General features: G+C 40.6%; 1 protein-coding gene across 1 annotated transcript in view; it reads right to left on the bottom strand.

Annotated features, from left to right (window-relative positions):
- Positions 1-3,590: 3,590 nt before the first annotated feature.
- grxcr1 (glutaredoxin, cysteine rich 1) overlaps positions 3,591-17,514 on the bottom strand; it is a 38,755-nt gene continuing 24,831 nt past the window's right edge. The window contains exons 3-5 of the mRNA XM_012956174.3: positions 6,962-7,201; positions 3,970-4,035; positions 3,591-3,878 (exon numbers count right to left, since the gene is read on the bottom strand). Coding sequence (XP_012811628.1) covers positions 3,699-3,878; positions 3,970-4,035; positions 6,962-7,201 — 486 coding nt within the window. The 3' untranslated portion in view covers positions 3,591-3,698. The remainder of the gene's footprint in view (positions 3,879-3,969; positions 4,036-6,961; positions 7,202-17,514) is intronic.

Genomic DNA, 17,514 nt, shown 5'->3' with positions numbered 1-17,514 from the left:
AGAAAAGTTCTGTCTGTCTACACGTATACTTTACATATAAAATTTATTTTAATTAAGGATATAGTGCTCAGATAAAGGGCTCATGGATTACACTGACCATGCCCTAATCAACACGGCTGGCCATTTTGGCCCACACGTGTGCGCAGTGAAGACACGGAAGGGGGAGATAGGAAACTAGCGGGCAAGGGCCCAGACTGAACATTCTGGATAACAGGTTCCATACCTGTACTAATGTTAAAGGAAATGGAAATTCTCAAAACATATTAATGCAGAATTAGTGAGTTACTTTTTCTAATTTCTATATATTAGCAGTTTTTAAACTGCTAATATAACCAACTGAAAACAATGGCTACCAGCAGTCCATTCCGGCTAACTGGCTGTGACTGAAAATGAGTCAATAAAGGAACATGTGGTGATGCTGTTCTGCTTAAAAGAGACCAGACGAATGTCATCTGACTTTTGCAGTCTGTTTGTGTTGATGCTTTTACTATCATTATGATTCAGGTCAGGATTTTTTTCCCACTGTGGCAACAAATTCAGATGGAATTGTTTGCCTTTTTCTGAATTACATAGCGGTGTAAAAGCAACGGGATGAGCTTAATGGACATGTTCATGGGCAGATATACTAGATACCTCACTAAGTCACCCCTATATGTCCCACTGATTACTCAGGAAGTGAATGCAGAACAGGGCAAGCTCAGATACAGAACTGCAGAACTGCTGAAATATAAATATAGTTCCAAAAAATGCACTTCAGCTGAAAAACAGAACCAAAGTCAGACAGACCAAAAGTCAGCATAGCAAGTCAGCAATCAGGGGGAGGAAGGGCGAGAAGCAATCAGGAGAGAAGTCATAAGGGGTTCCAAGCTGAGAGTCAATCTGAAGAATATTCAGCAACAAGCCAATGTCAAAAACCAGAGCCAGCATAGCACTGAGGTGGCCTTTGGTGGCTATTTAAGTAATGAAAAGATTTAAATCGTAATTTTAGCTGCAGCCACCTGCATTTATAGGTGCTCTTTTGTGTCAGGCAGTCATTGATCAGCAACACTGACTGCATCATTTCCAACAAGCCTGCAATAGCTATATATGCTACTTGTCTTTAAATGTATTTCATTAATACAGAGGTCTATATGAAAGAAAATTCCTACCAACAACGGCACTGATACTGTGCAATTTTATAGGAAATAAAGCATCTTTTTCATATTAACTCACCCAGGATGCCGAGGTTATTGTTTTGTGTATTTTGGAAAAGTCATTTACTTGTTTAACAGCTTGAGGCAGCCGAGGAGGACTGGAGACTGCAAATTCTGATCAGCCTTAGCAGTATGACTCTGTATTATATATAACCTATATATATATGTAGGGACCCATAGGTTTTAGAGTCCCTATGGCTTTAATTCCCTACTGCCTCTTTTTTATTACTGTTACTGGGCAGAGTCCCATGTATCTAGTTCACTATACCTTATGCCTTATTGGTTTAGTTAGGATGACCCCTCCCCTTGCAGACTGATAAAGTGTCTAGCAAGGAGGGGTGGCTTCCTCTTTGGCTGCCTTCTGACTCTCAAGGAACAACTCCATTGAGCCTGGGATCAGAATAGGCCCCAGTAAAGCCACCTGCCCTAGAGTAGCCCTCTGTACTCTAGTGAAGTGGGGGACAGGGCCCCGTGAATGAGGTGAAGTAAGTGGTAGGATTAACTCTGTTATAGCACGCTCTAGGGAGTGTGATATAGTTAGGGATATCTAGTAAGAGCAGCTGTCGCTCCAACATAGGAGAAAGTAAGGGTTTAGCATACCCAGGCTCTGTCTGCCTTACTGTAGGGACCTCAGTTAAGACACAGGTATCAGGCTAGTATCTACCCCTGAACCATCGTTGGCTGTAGGGATCCGGCCCAGTAAAAGGTACTCATCCTTGGGACTCCTAGCTATCAGTCTTATCTCTCTCCGCTGTGGTGCTGCACTGTTTTCTGTGTTTCACAACTGCCACCGACCATTGTGATAACCTACCTCAACTATTGTGAGTAAAACCCTGCTTCAACCTTGTCTGTGACAATAAACCGTTCTACAGTTATTCATCAAGAACCTTCTGGCGTCCTATTTACTACATCTACACCACACAGCATCAGTGAGTTGTAGTTATACTACATCCTCATCCCCGATCCAGCTCCTATAGCCTATCTCCCACATAGTGGAGGCCCATCCTGGGAAAGGGGGTCACATGTAACACATGCTCTACCATATTCTAGTCTGGATTAACCCCTCCTTTGCCAAACAAGTGTTACATATATATATTATATTGAGGCAAAATGTCTAATAAGAACACTTTTAACCTTGCAGAATTTGTAGCTTTTCTGTTAAATGCATGTACATGTGTGTGGGATCTGTTCTGCCGCTGCTCCGAGTCCAGCTGTACACTTCTTGTCTAAATAATTGATTTAATAGCGAGCTAAGCACTCCAACTTTCTGTGTAGTGTAAATAATTCAAAATGTTTCTCATCGAGTGCTTTTGAGGTTTATTATGTGGGTTAGTGGAAGGGATTAGTATTAGTGAAGAAAAAGCTTAACTAGTATTAAAGGAGAAGGAATTTACTGCCAATAGATTCGCCACATTAGTGCCACCTAGAACAATATATTTATTTTGCAGAAAGCTTTACTGTACCTGAGTAAACAACCCTAGAAGATCCCTAGCAGCTCATACCAGATAGTAGAATAATTATTAACACTGTCCCCTTGTACAACTGTGCTAATTCTAGGTTACAGTGGCCATTTCTAATGTCACTATTCAGGTGCAGCTTGAGGTGGAAAGTGCAAAGAAACAGGTGTAATCCCCCTACACGCTGCTACCTGCACTGTACTGTAAATTGGCAATGGTTTCTGTGCCATGAAAGTGCATAGATCTAAGTTCCCCCAGTTAATACAGGGCTGCCTGGGTTTAGCAGCATTGTATCCTTAAGTGACTGGTGGTTGCTGGTGGTTTCTGCCCTCTAGCAGTCACATTCAGATGCACAAGCTAGGGAGGCTGCAATGGAGCCCTGTACTTATTCTGTCCTATGGTGACAGCGCTGCCTCAGAACTTGGTGCAGAGAACATCCAGACCCCGGGCACAAGTGCTCTTTTTAATGACCACCAAGTGTGGTGCTTTTGTGCCACTTTGCTCTTTCGCATTTGTGTCCAAAGTCCTTCCCAAAGGTGTTAGTTTCAAGACATAAGTATAATGTCAGGATGTTATTAACACATACCAACACATTCCCCTACAAACCTATGGTGCGTAGTTTAAAAAGTTATAAAAACAGAAAATTATGTTTTCTGTTTAAGAGCCAAAGAGGACCTCCATCCTCCATCCTCTTGTGTCTTTGACTCTTATCTTATTACAATTGTATCTTTTATTTATTTGTGCTTACTGTAATACTTTGTATTTATCTATTATCTTAATACCCCGTTTATATTAATGTATTCTACTGTACAGTGCTGCGTACAGTACATACAAAGACAAGAGAGTTTATGCAAGTTCACAATTATTTCTTGATAATTTCCAGTCAAGTCATATGACTTAAAAATAAACATTTTTAAAAAAAATTATGAAAGTAAACACATATGTAGAAATTTGTTTTATTGATGTTAATGTCATTCTTTATATATAAAAAAGCATGTATGAAATGATATTGCAAAATGAGGTTAAGCAAAGGGCTTTTGTGTGTGAATTATCCAGCACAGTTTTTACAGCGCTGTAATCCATTTTCATTACAGGCAGTGCACTTCAGAGCTTTAAAAGAGTCCGTGAAGCAGTTTCGGAACACTGACATCTTGCTGCCATGGCACACTAAACAAGGAAGGAAGCCAAAGCCACCGCAGAAGGCACAGGCATGTGGGTGCTGAACTCTCTGGATAAAGGGGGAAGAAAGGGAAACATAAAGCTTTAACACTTGGGATAAAGGTAAATATAAATTGAATACAGGTAGAAATGATGGTCACCTCTATCTTCATTAGCAGGTCTTGCAACTCTCCTGATTCATTCATTGCTAGTATTTTTTCAGCACCCTAAAAATAACACAAATAAGAATTTAGAATGTGATATTACTGTGACCCAGTGAGGGGCATTTATAAACACAGAACAGGTTACTCCACAGCAGTTTTGCATTTGCTAGTTACTAACCCCCCCCCCCCCACACACCATCCAGCCTTTAGGGAAAATGATCATTTCTATGTACACTGTCACATAAATTGGCTCAGCTGATTCATTTGGTATCTCTTTTTTCGACACTTTGGGGCACATTCATTAAAGTACAACAGGTCCGATTACTAAACATTTGCATTTTTTCTAAAGTTTAGAACTTTTGCGCATTTTCTACGATCTTTTCGTTAATTTGCCCGACTTTTCCGTACTTTGCGACAATTTGTTCGACAAAATCGTATTTATTGCAATAAGTATGAAAGTTTCGGATTCATTCAAACTTCGGTATTGTGACTTTCCTTGGGTCAGGTTGGAGCAGCAGAGTGCCATTGAGCCCTATGGGAGACTTTCCTTGGGCCGGGTTGGAGCTGCAGAGTGCCATTGAGCCCTATGGGAGACTTTCCTTGGGCCGGGTTGGAGCTGCAGAGTGCCATTGAGCCCTATGGGAGACTTTCCTTGGGCCGGGTTGGAGCTGCAGAGTGCTATTGAGCCCTATGGGAGACTTTCCTTGGGCCGGGTTGGAGCTGCAGAGTGCCATTGAGCCCTATGGGAGACTTTCCTTGGGCCAGGTTGGAGCTGCAGAGTGCCATTGAGCCCTATGGGAGACTTTCCTTGGGCCAGGTTGGAGCTGCAGAGTGCCATTGAGCCCTATGGGAGACTTTCCTTGGGCCAGGTTGGAGCTGCAGAGTGCCATTGAGTCCTATGGAAGGCTTCCAAAATCATGCACAGAAGGTCTGAACTCCCTTTACCTAAACCAATGTATTACAGCTGTCTTTACAACTATCCAACTCCGACACAAAGCTGTGTGAAGAGAGACAGATTGCTGAGAGGAGGAGATTGATGAGCAACATGATTAATTCAGAATAGTGATGAGTGAATTTGTCTCGTTTCGCTTTGCCACAAGATTTGCAAAATAGCGAAAAGTTAGCAAAATTCAAAAAATGAAGTGCGTCCAAAAAAATTATTTTTGCCGCACATCTTTTTTTTGCCGCTAATCCATGCCTGCTGAAAAATTTTGCTCATCACTATTTCAGAAACACAATACAGAATTTTTAAGTAAATATATTTAGAAACGTCCTTATTTCCATGAAATGAAGCTCATACTAAATGTTTATTTTCATCACAGTGCAAAACCCACAGAATAAAATAAAGTAATAAATAAAGAAATTAATACCAACTCCAAATTGTCAACAAGATGAAAAATGAAATTTTAATGCAAACTTCATATAGCGACATAGATGTCCGTTTACTAAGGTGCGACAGACAGCGATAACACATGAGCAGGTTTATCACAGTGCAAGCATTTCTGCCACTAGGGATCTTCTGGTGCACGTATACACTATTGCCTATTATCACATTGATTCTACGGAAGTTGTCTCACGAGGCGTAATAAAGATTATTGCCAGAAGTGTTTTCAAATATAGACAAAATTGTTGTCAATTTTTATCACCACCTGGAGAGTGGCGTTATGTAAAAGAAAGACAGATATTGTTTCATGGGAGTGAGCAGCAAAAATTAGAGATTACACTGGGAAAGAATGATCCTTATAATTGTATTACAGGTATGGGACCTATTATCCAGAATGCTCAGGACCTGGGGCATAAGGGATATTTCTGTAATTTGGATCTCCATAACTTAAGTCTGCTAAAAATCATTTAAATATTAAATAAACCCAATAGGGCTGTTCTGCCCCCTAATAAGGGGTAATTATATCTTAGTTGGGATCAAGTACAGGTACTGTTTTATTATTACAGAGAAAAGGGAATCATTTAACCATTAAATAAACCCAATAGGGCTGTTCTGCCCCCAATAAGGGGTAATTATATCTTAGTTGGGATCAAGTACAGGTACTGTTTTATTATTACAGAGAAAAGGGAATCATTTAACCATTAAATAAACCCAATAGGGCTGTTCTGCCCCCAATAAGGGGTAATTATATCTTAGTTGGGATCAAGTACAGGTACTGTTTTATTATTACAGAGAAAAGGGAATCATTTAACCATTAAATAAACCCAATAGGGCTGTTCTGCCCCCAATAAGGGGTAATTATATCTTAGTTGGGATCAAGTACAGGTACTGTTTTATTATTACAGAGAAAAGGGAATCATTTAAACATGAAATAAACCCAATAGGGCTGTTCTGCCCCAATAAGGGGTAATTATATCTTAGTTGGGATCAAGTACAAGGTACTGTTTTATTATTACAGAGAAAAAGGAAATCATTTTTAAAAATTAGAATTATTTGCTTATAATGGAGTCTATGGGAGATGGCCTTTACGTTAATTGGAACTTTCTGGATAATGGGTTTCCGGAAAAGGTATCCCATACATGTATAAGTGAATGAAAAAAGAATTATTAATGCAATGTGGAAATAATGTATTCCTGCTGTTACTTTATTTGCCATAAGTATGTTTAACAATATTAAAAAAAAATATATTAAAACATATTCATAAATTGTTAATAGATACTATTTTATGTAAACTATTCATTAACGTGGCCACTGGCAGTGGCACCCTAAAAACTCAAGATTTAGAGCCGATTATGCAGTTTACCTAAATGAGCGCCAAAACACACCCCAGGCGCTAAAACTAACGGCTCCAATTGCATAAATATCGCTGCTTATAATAACACATATTTGTCTCATTGCACTTTGAGTAAACATGGGAGTAGTGTTCATTTTGTCACAAGAATATTTGTAGTGATAATGGGTAATGGTTGGTTTATAGACAATTTTTATGAACTTTAGTAAAGGGACACCATAGTTCTACTTTGAAATCGTGCGTGTTGTCCTTACCCCAAGATAATGGCCATCAATAAACACCACAGGTAATGATGGGACTTCAGACACTCGCCGACACCGTTCATCAAGTTCTTTGCCAAAGTCACCATTCAGAGCAATGTTCTTCTCCTCAAATTTTACTCTGTGGTTTTGGAAGATTTTCCTCACCATTTCACACCTTTCAAAAGTGTTTCGCACGACGCGCAGACTTGTGGTGTATATTACTATTCGCCCATATTCAAGTGTTGTGGAGGGCTGCAAGACAATTAGAAAATACGTTTAGTTGCAGGTATTGCAGAGTATAATGCTGGGGCTAAAGAGATTCATTTTCAACAGATTTTCTATGAAAACAGGGCCTAGAAACTTTTACAATTATATTTCCCAAATATTCCAATAGAGTGTTCCCCTGGTCTCAATACTAAAAGACGTGGGCCCCTCCCACCTTAGCCACCTTCTCCAGAAAAAGGCAAAAAATAAAAAGGTATTTTTATTTACTGTAATTATTTGTGATTGTGAATACTGGTAGGCTGGCCAGCCACGTCTTAACTTGTTTTTAATGCAGTAGTTATACTCAATACTAATAAATTGTGTTTCCTAGGAACTTTTACAGGCAGTGAATATTTCATTCTTTTATTTGAAAGAAGCCCAAGCTACATTTTATTTATGCATGAGAACACAATGCTGGATTTTACTGTGCTATGGAGAAACATCAAAGAAAAATATAGCTTTCTTCAAAATCAGGCACCCAATACCTGCAGGATTCAGTTCAGAATTCGGCCACGTCTGAGCAGTTTTTTTAGGATCTGAATTCAGCAGAATGTAACTGAATCAGAACCATTAAATGAGGTTGTTGAGGTGTTGGTCTAGATTTCTGGATTAGATGATAGGGTCCCAATTTTTAGATGTTGCAAGTAATTTGGATCATTTTTCTTCTCTAAATCCACAAATTAGGGTTCAGATTTGGTTTGGTATTTAGTCACATCTTTTGTGAAGGATTCTGTATTTGTTTAAATCCAAAAATTATGAATTTTCTGTATCTCTATTCAAAAAGGCAAAAAACACACTCACAGCCAGTTTGGCAAAGAGGCCAAACATGGCAGCCAGCAACCCTGCTAGGCAGCTCTGCCTTAGGATGACAGATATGGGGGAGCAGGGCTGTTCTCGGTAGCCATGTAACAATTGGAAAGGGAAACCCGGTACAGCAATTGCTAACTGAGGGTTCATGGCATCACTGCCAGGCAGGGGTTAATAGCTGGGTGTAATGTGGCCATACATGGTAGGATTCACTTAGGTTGCCAAACAAGCAAATCTTTCCCCCGATATGCCCACCCTGGGTGGCCAATATCATGCTAATGTGATCATTTGCCCGATGAGGTCCTTGATCCGACAGAAAAATCAATCCTGCAAGATTGACATCTGCCCAATTTTTGGCCAGATATTGTTAGGGAGGCCTGTCGGAGGGCCCCATACAGGGGCAGATACGCTACTGAATTGGTCTGAATGGCCCAAATCGGCAGCTTAAATCTGACTGTGTATGGCCACCTTTAGTTGTGTAGCATTGGGGGGTAGAGTATTAGATGATTTAAACCGGGAGCAGTTAGGGAATTCAGAGTCCCACTCACTCTCCCATTTGCTACTCTTTGTGCTAGTTGTTACCATTGTGGCCAGAGTTACTGGGATCCAGGCTAAGTTGACCCAGGAAGGCGAGTATTCTGGGGCCACAATTAGGTAAGGGTTTAAAGGAATATAGTGCATTGTCCCTGGTAATAAAATTAATTTGTTGGCAGCACTGAGTTCAGCAAGCTCCCAATTTATTCAGAGGGACATGGTGTTGCTGTTACCTCTCTAAGAGCAATAGGTCTCAGGGACGTGTTACGTTATATATATAGGTTCCTTAGTTGAAGCATGTAATCCTGCGTACCCACAATGCTGGAGGGCATAAGCGGCTGGTCACCTGGTACGATTGTCCTGCACCTACTTGGGTTCATTGCCAGGGACTTTAGAGCTTCTAAGTATTACTGACTAAGAAGGGCAGGTATTTGGCCCTACCCATGTCAAGGGGGGGCCTGTGCAGGGTACCTGTGGTCTGTAATTGTGTTTAGTTTATTTACAAACAGTCTTATATTATTTTGTTTAGAAATATGAAAATTTCTCAAACATGTGACCTGTCTGTAATATCCTTTAAATGAGAAGGAAAGGCTAATAAAGAGTTAATCTCAAGCTGCAGGCATACCTTCAGTCCTCTCAATAGTGCCCTTAAGTCTCCCCATACTTCACATGTTCAGAAGATCTGAAGCCAAACAAGAAGAAAAAACGCTGAGCTGTGTAAAGAGGATTCCCATAATGCCTCGCTCCTGCATTGACTATGTGACCGGGACACTGTAGGTGGCGCATGCGCATTGCTCGTTTGACAAGCAGGCGCGCTCCCCCCTCCCCTCCCCTCCCCTGGCTCATGTGACATGCAGACACAATGAGAAGCACAGAAGCACAGGCAAGCACTCGAGCAAGCGACGGGGGGGGGTTGCAATCAGGGTGCTGTTTGATCGCCAGAGGTGGGGTGTGAGCGGGGGGTCTGTTTGATCGCCATGGGGGGGGGGGTGCGAGCAGGGGAGTCTGTTTGATTGAGTGGGGGAATCCAAGATGGCGGCCGTGAGAGGCTGCAAATATACAGCTAAATTAATCCCAATTTTTGAGAGAAGTGACCATTATTTTAAAAAATAAATTTGGCGATTTGCTATGGGCATGGGGGCTCTACACTATGTTAAAGGGACAGTAACACTAAAAAATGAAAGAGCTTTAAAGTAATAAAAATATAATGCACTGTTGCCCTGCACTGATAAAACTGGTGTGTTTGCTACAGTAACACTACTATAATTTATATAATAAGCTGCTGTGTAGCCCTGGGGGCAGCCATTCAAGCTGGAAAAAAGGAGAAAAGGCACAGGTTACATAGCAGATAACAGATAAGTTCTGTAGAATACAATAGTGTTTTATCTGTTATCTGCTATGTGCCTGTGCCTTTTCTCCTTTGAATGGCTGCCCCCATGGCTACATAGCAGCTTATTTATATAAATTATAGTAGAATTTCTGAAGTAAACACACAACTTTTACCAGTGCAGGGCAGCAGCACATTATATTTTAGTTACTTTTATACACTTTCATTTTTTGGTGTTATAGTTCTTTAAGGGCTACAGTAGTAGCCTTTCCTTGCTCTTTAAGTAGAGTATACATTTTCTAGTCTTTCACAATGTGGCATGTTAGGTTAATCTGGAATCTTTATATAGCTTATTGTACATTTCACATTACACATTATTCTGTTCAATTATATGACAGAAGGTCTTTTTATTTTTGTCCATCAGTTTAAAGAGTTAATATCCAGATGAGAATCTGGTAGCTAAAATGATTTTCAAGGACAGACGGCTATGTATAATGCCTACTTGAACTTTTTCTCTTTCTGTGGTAGTGTCGTTATTAATGCTGGCTGCTCACAATGTGTTAGTAATTATGACTTAAACATATATATATATATCATTTATAGTAAAGTTTATTTTGTCTGACTAGCACAATAGAAAAGGATTTGGAATGATTTCTTAGGGCGACAGGTCCCCTTTATTTAGAAAAAATTCATATCCACAATATAAGTCATGTTAGTTCCCTTAAAGGGGACCTGTCACCTTGAGAAATAATTACAAATTGTTTTCTATTGTGTTTGTCAAGCAAAATAAACTTCACGTACACCATATAAATTATTTTAATCTTATTTTCTTCAGCCTTGGAATTCACATTTGCAGCAAGCAGGCAGGGGCCATTTTGTGGACACTGTTATCAAAGCAGGCATTGCACCCTGCCAATATCTTGTTTCTGTGCCAGTATGGGGGGGCCTGATGCTCATGCCTATGCACTGGTTACACATTTAGATGGTGAGGAGGGAGGGGGAATGTGAGCAGTGCAGCAACATCTAAGAAGTTCTGAATTGAAAGTGAAAGTAACTGTCTGCCTACGGCATAGAGGAGGGGCAGGTATTATATGATTGACAGCTGGGATATTTAAATGCCTTTATAATGGGTTTGGATGTGGTAATAAAAAAATGATTTGGGTTTCTTGTTTAATTTGAAAAGGACTTTTATTATACAGCTTTTTATGTCTGGGTGACAGGTCCACTTTAAGATACTAAAATTGAACGCACACTCTGTAAAGACTGAGTGCATTTAATTCTGCAGAATATAGGGTGTATGTTATAGATTTATTATTTTTTATTTATATAGCTCTTGCTCTTTATATCATTCATATCAGTGGAGTTTATAATCTAAGTCCTAGCCTTACCTTCAGTTAAGGTGGCCATACACGCACCGATATTATCGTACGAAACCTCGTTTCGTACGATAATCGGTGCGTGTATGGCATGTCAGCGAGCCGACCGATATCGCAGGAAGCTGCTGAAACGGTCGGCTCGCCGATCGGCCAAGTTAGAAAATTTTGATCGGGCGCCATAGAAGGCGCCTGACCAAAATTCTCCCTTCAGAGCTGAATCGGCAGAAGGAGGTAGAAATCCTATTGTTTCTACCTCCTTACCTGCCGATTCAGCCCTGAATGGTGTGTGGCGGATCTGACGATGTTTCGTGCGACCGACGGTCGTACGAAACATCGTGAGATCGCCACGTGTATGGCCAGCTTTAGTTATTTAACCTAATCTTATCATATAGTCACACACACTGTGGTCAATGTTATCAGGAACCAATTTACCTGCCTATAGATTGTTGGAGTATGGGAAAAAGCCAGAGCACCCAGAGGAAACCCACAGAGACACTGGGAGAACATACAAATCCCTTGCACAACAAGATGGTGGGGTTTAACCTAGGGCCCAGCAATGTATTGCAGCAGTGTATTACACAACCACGTTGCACATAGTAGTAGTATTTGCCTGACTTTACAAACATGCACATATTTAGCAAGATTCATTTACAGACCTAAAAAATAACTTTGTTTCATACTGTAAGATAAGACAGCCCCTTGGTGCAAAGCCAAGAGCTAAATAGCTTCAGGAACTATTGCATTTGTGCCCTGCATTTCATAGGAAGACAAAACTATGCCATTCAAAGGCTGTCGAGGTCTTTCATCATTTTATTGTGGTTTCAAAAAACTCTAAACCTACTTTAATCAGAATGTTGATAAAAGGGCCTCCTCCTGTACAGTATGATTAAAATACAGTATGTTGCTTCTAACAGGGAGTGGGGATCCTAGCATTACAGGCAGAATAAAATCCACTTTGTCCACGGTGACAGATAAGAGACAAACCTTACACACAAATCAACAATTATTTCCAATATATTTCCATATTGCACTCCTAGACTGGTTAAAAGTTAAAAAAGACATATTTTCACATATCTTTGTGATATACAGATAAAACACTTGACATTAAACTTCCTGTGTGATCCCTAAAGATATGAGTTTTGTACGAGATCTCCTTCCATTTCAATGAATCAAGTTCATATAATAAGCCCCAGGAGATCATTTACTACACTTACAATGCTCTTTTTTCCATTTGGCTTTTTTTGCCACCTTTTGGCTAATAGGATTTATTACTGGCAATCTGTGGGTTCTGGCAAATGCCAGAGGGGCTGCTGTAAGATGCCATAGACAGTCACTATTTAGTGGGCTTGTGAAATGCCAGGGCCTATTTTGAATCCCAGTCCGGGCCTAAATGAGGGATATACATCTAATAATATACAAAAAAGAAGTAGCTCTGTCATAGAGAATAGCTATTGCTTTGTGCGGGTGAGGTTTTGCCTGAGCTAGGATCATTTGCAGTTCCTAAATTGTTTGGCATATTTTTACCTGCCTGAATAGAGTTTTCTTCATGGAATGAACCTCTATGAATCATTTCTTGGTACACCAGCACAGGTTGGGCAAGATCTCTGAGCCAGTAATTAGTTACACTGATTTAGAATTAGGAGCCGTTGGAAGCCTAAAGGTGGCCATACACGCACCGATATTATCGTACGAAACCTCGTTTCGTACGATAATCGGTGCGTGTATGGCATGTCGGCGAGTCGACCGATATCGCAGGAAGCTGCTGATATCGGACGACTCGCCAATCGGACCAGTTTGAAAATTTTGATCGGACGCCATAGAAGGCGCCTGACCAAAATTCTCCTTTCAGAGCTGAATCGGCAGAAGGAGGTAGAAATCCTATTGTTTCTACCTCCTTACCTGCCGATTCAGCCCTGAATGGTGTGTGGCGGATCTTACGATGTTTCGTGCGACCGATGGTCGTACGAAACATCGTCAGATCGCCACGTGTATGGCCACCTTAACTCTTATAGTGGCCATACAAATGCAGATAAAAGCCGCAGACTTGGTCATTCCAGGCAGGGTACAAAGTGCAAAAAAACTGCTGCAATCCTCTACATTTCTTTTTTCATGCCCTGTTTCCACTAAATAAAACTGCACGCGGCTGGGGGTGTGGCGGTGCGACGGTGCGACGAATGGGGTCGGCCTCGGGGTGCCCGGATAAGATATTAAGCACTCACAGCAAACAAAGAATAGTGTATTTAAACTATGGTCTAGGAATGAACAACTTTTACTTGCTTATCAGTTTATTTCAACAAATGCTCCTCTCACTCACTTTAATAAGCACTTTTAGCTGGCACTTTATGTGAAGGCTCCAATTTCATAGTTGTTTGGAGAAGGGCAGACAGAAATCTATAAGTAACCTCCACCCTCAAAGCATTTCTTTCTATTGTTAATTGTTGACTTTAAACTGCATATGGAATAGCTTGACATGGATATTTATTATCACTATGAAAATGAGTAAATGATAACAAAATAATTATCTAAGAGTAATAATGAAAATATTTCATCCCTCATCCAAACAGCTTCTTCAGTTCTAATCCCTGCATGCCAGAGATTCCTCGTTTTCTCTAAGTTCATATTCTTCATTTTCTATGAGCTTAAAAGAGTGGAGAGACTGCAACTAAACTGGTAAAGGGGATGGAAGATTTAAACTATGAGGTCAGAGTGTTGAGGTTGGGGTTGTTTTCTCTGGAAAAGAGGTGCTTGCGAGGGGACATGATTACTCTTTATTAGATAGTGGCAGGTGTAGCTCCCTTTATAGTACACTCTAGAAGTGTAAGGCAGTTAGAGTTGAGCTAGAATGAGCAGTTCTGAGCTCCTGCATAGGACTTGCAGTTTTGGAGGTATCTCTCCCAGGCCACATTGCCTGTAGTGTAGGGATCCAAGTGAATCAGGATAGAGAATTCCCTGAGGGGATCCACTACGGGGTGTGTCGCAGAGGGAAAGTGAGATTCCTGCCATGTCTGCCGCAGGGGAGTGTCAGTCTGTATTACACTCTGTATGTGTTGCCTGTACCACTGGCCTCTGAAGCTGTATTGTGAGAAAACTCTGTGGATGTTCAATAAACACTTATTATTTTGTTATTTGCAAGAACCTCTGGCGCCCTCTGACTTCATTTTTCTGCATAGCAGCAAGAGAGGTGTAGTCGCACAACACCCTCACCTTCCTCTTCCACTTAGCGAAGGCCCATTCTGGGTAAGAGAGTACAGTGTAACCCATGTTCTACTGGTACTAGTCCGGGAAGGCAGCTATTGAGCTAAAATAGAAGTTACAGATAGTTTGCTAAGAATGTGTGTATATCTGTGCACTGGGGTTTGGCTGTAAGGGTTGAACTTGATGGACTTTGGTCTTTTTTGAGCCCAACTTAACTATGTATCTATGTAGGTAATTCCCCAACCAACTTGCCAGGGCTTTTTCAGTTCAACCAAGGGAAATGGCATCCTCCTTGGACCATAAAGAACTAAAGAAGTCTCTTGATGAGCAATGAAACTGCTTCATACTGTATATCATGACCTGGATGAATAAAAATCTTCATAGACAACTATGAATTTTAGCTTTTTGCCATAGCATAAAATGCATCAAATATCTAATAGGCTGCTATAGGTTACTGGTTCAGAGTTTCCTTCAGGAGAGCTAATCCCTTTTGGAATAGGACCAATTGTTAGAATGAACATTGGATAATGTGTTTCCACATATTTTCCAGTGTGAGCAGAGTTGGTCTATAGCAATTGCTGGTGTGTAGCTTGATTATGGCTGTCAGCAGTTCTATAGACATGGATTTGCTGATTATTAGCTGCAAAACAAGCTCTGTCTGATCAGTAGAGCTCTGACATATAATTATTCACTTGTTTGTGTGCACACAGTAGCATTGAATACCTAGCATCAGATTCATTTTATGCTGCCAGAAAGAAGTAAAAGGTGCAAATGCGTATATAAATATAAACACCATGCTTCAATCTCAGTTGGGACCTAAATCAAGGAAAATCAACAACAGGCAGTAGGTAGGGAATGCAACCACAACCAGGCCGTTTGGCCTAATGAACCCCACGGGCACACAAAAATAGATCATTTGACATCACTACCCTGTCTACTATGCACAGAATTGTTTATGATTGATATTTGCAGAAACCTGAATTATTTAGAATCCGCTTGATCCAGCAGCAACAATAAAAGGCAACAAAATGTGAATCCAGCATGTGTATGGCTGTCATCTACCATCATTATATTCTCACTGCTGGGAACATGTTGCGATTTACAAAGATACATCAGTAGAAGATCCTGCCCAGCATAATCATCTGAGATCAATCAGCAGCCAACAGTTTCTGCTGTTATTTTCATGTTACATTTATGTTACAATCGCATCCTATTTTGTCATTTTCATGAAGTCCATGCACTGAATGTGAGACTTCCATCCCTGGCAGGGAAGACTGATATGGGTAATCTAGTTACTGAAGTCAGAATACTATCTCCTGATCACTTCCTCAACTAACGTTGGGATGATAGTGCTGTGGCCAGAACTCATTCCAGGAGGTACTTTAAAGGCTAGATTAGGGTAGATTAGTTGCCCGCGACAAATCTCCCTGTTTGTGGGCGACTGATCTCCCTGAAATGCCATCCCACCGGCGAAAATGTAAATCGCCGGTGGGATGGCATACGCGGCGGCGCTATTTCAAAGAAAAAAACTTCCGCGATTTCAGTGAAATCGCGCCGCCGCATATGCCATCCCACCGGCGATTTACATTTTCGCAGGTGGGATGGCATTTCGGGGAGATTAGTCGCCCGCAAACAGGGAGATTTGTCACGGGCGACTAATCTCCCCGTGTGCCAGAGCCCTAAAGGGCTGGTTCCCCTTGTAACTGGTCTTCATTGTTTTTTTTGTTTTTTTTCATTTTTTAAATTATTTGCCTTCCTTTGCAAAACACTATTGCTCTGTGAGCTTACTATTATCTTTCTATTCAGTCCTTTCGTTAGTCATATTCCAGTCTCATTCAACCCACTGCCTGGTTAAACAAGACTCTAGCAACCAGATAGCTGTTGAACTTGACAGCTGCTAAAACTGAAAAAGTATGAAAACTAAAAAATGGAAAAAAAAACAGTAACTGCTATTTGTCTCAGAATATCATTGTCTGTGTTATACTAAAGGTGCACAACCCCTTTCCCTTGGGTTCAAAACATGAGCAATAGAGCACACGTTTCCTGGAATTGATTGCTTTGTCTCCCTTTTTTTCACAATCGCGTTTGGACATTATCTACAAAAAGTTTGTATGCTTTCCTTGTGTACTCTCCTCTCCAGGTACTCTGGTTTCTTTCCCATGCTTCAAAAACCAGACTGACTGTCTCACAATGAACAGACCCCAGTGTGTGAATATGATAGGAAACTTGAACTGCAAGCTCCACTGGGGCAATAATAGCTAAAAATAATATGTATAGTATTGGGACTATAAGTGATTTGTTATTCCATATCATTCAGAAAACAAAATGGTACTTTTGCTCACTGCACTTGCAGATGTACTTGCGCCCTTATGATTCTATTTCCTGAAATACTCCCCTGGTGCCAAACTGGCAATAAACTGTGAGCCAATCATCCCACTCATACAATGTAAACATACAATGTTTATTGCTATATTTAAAACAATAAAACCCATGCATTTAAACTAAGAGCAGGTGAGCTCTGTATAATAATGTGCACAATATAAAATATAAATAGTAAAAACTAAACAGAGATTGTGTTTTGGTCCAAACAGCAATATCTAAGTTCATATCATTCTTGACAATCCAAACATAAGTGCCCATGAGTTACAGGGCATCTGCTCCAAGGAGGTTCCAAAAGCACAGAGTATACAAATGAAGATTTGAGAGACCATTTGTACAAGTATATTTGCTTCCAACTGAGGCTGATACTTTATTTCATGTGATATGGAACTAATTATACACTCAGGGCAAGAAGAGGCCAGGGGCTGCAGGTGGAAATGATGCCATGTACAGTATCAGATATCAGCAGTGCAGAAGTGCTAGAGTGTCAGCGAGCAGCCTCAGCTAATAACACTAGGTAACGTGACACTATAAATATAGCCACAGCCAGGACTTTGCAGTTTTACAGAAGATCAAATCTACTAAGGCAAAGGGAAGCACTGTGCTACCTCCCCAGATATATTGAAACAATGGCAGGCACAGTAAATCCAAAAGTGTATTTTAAGCATGTTGTAAAAGATAGC

Source organism: Xenopus tropicalis, chromosome 1, assembly GCF_000004195.4.
Source record: "Xenopus tropicalis strain Nigerian chromosome 1, UCB_Xtro_10.0, whole genome shotgun sequence".
NCBI classification, from domain to species: Eukaryota; Metazoa; Chordata; class Amphibia; order Anura; family Pipidae; genus Xenopus; species Xenopus tropicalis.
This window is presented reverse-complemented; position numbering and strand designations above follow the sequence as displayed.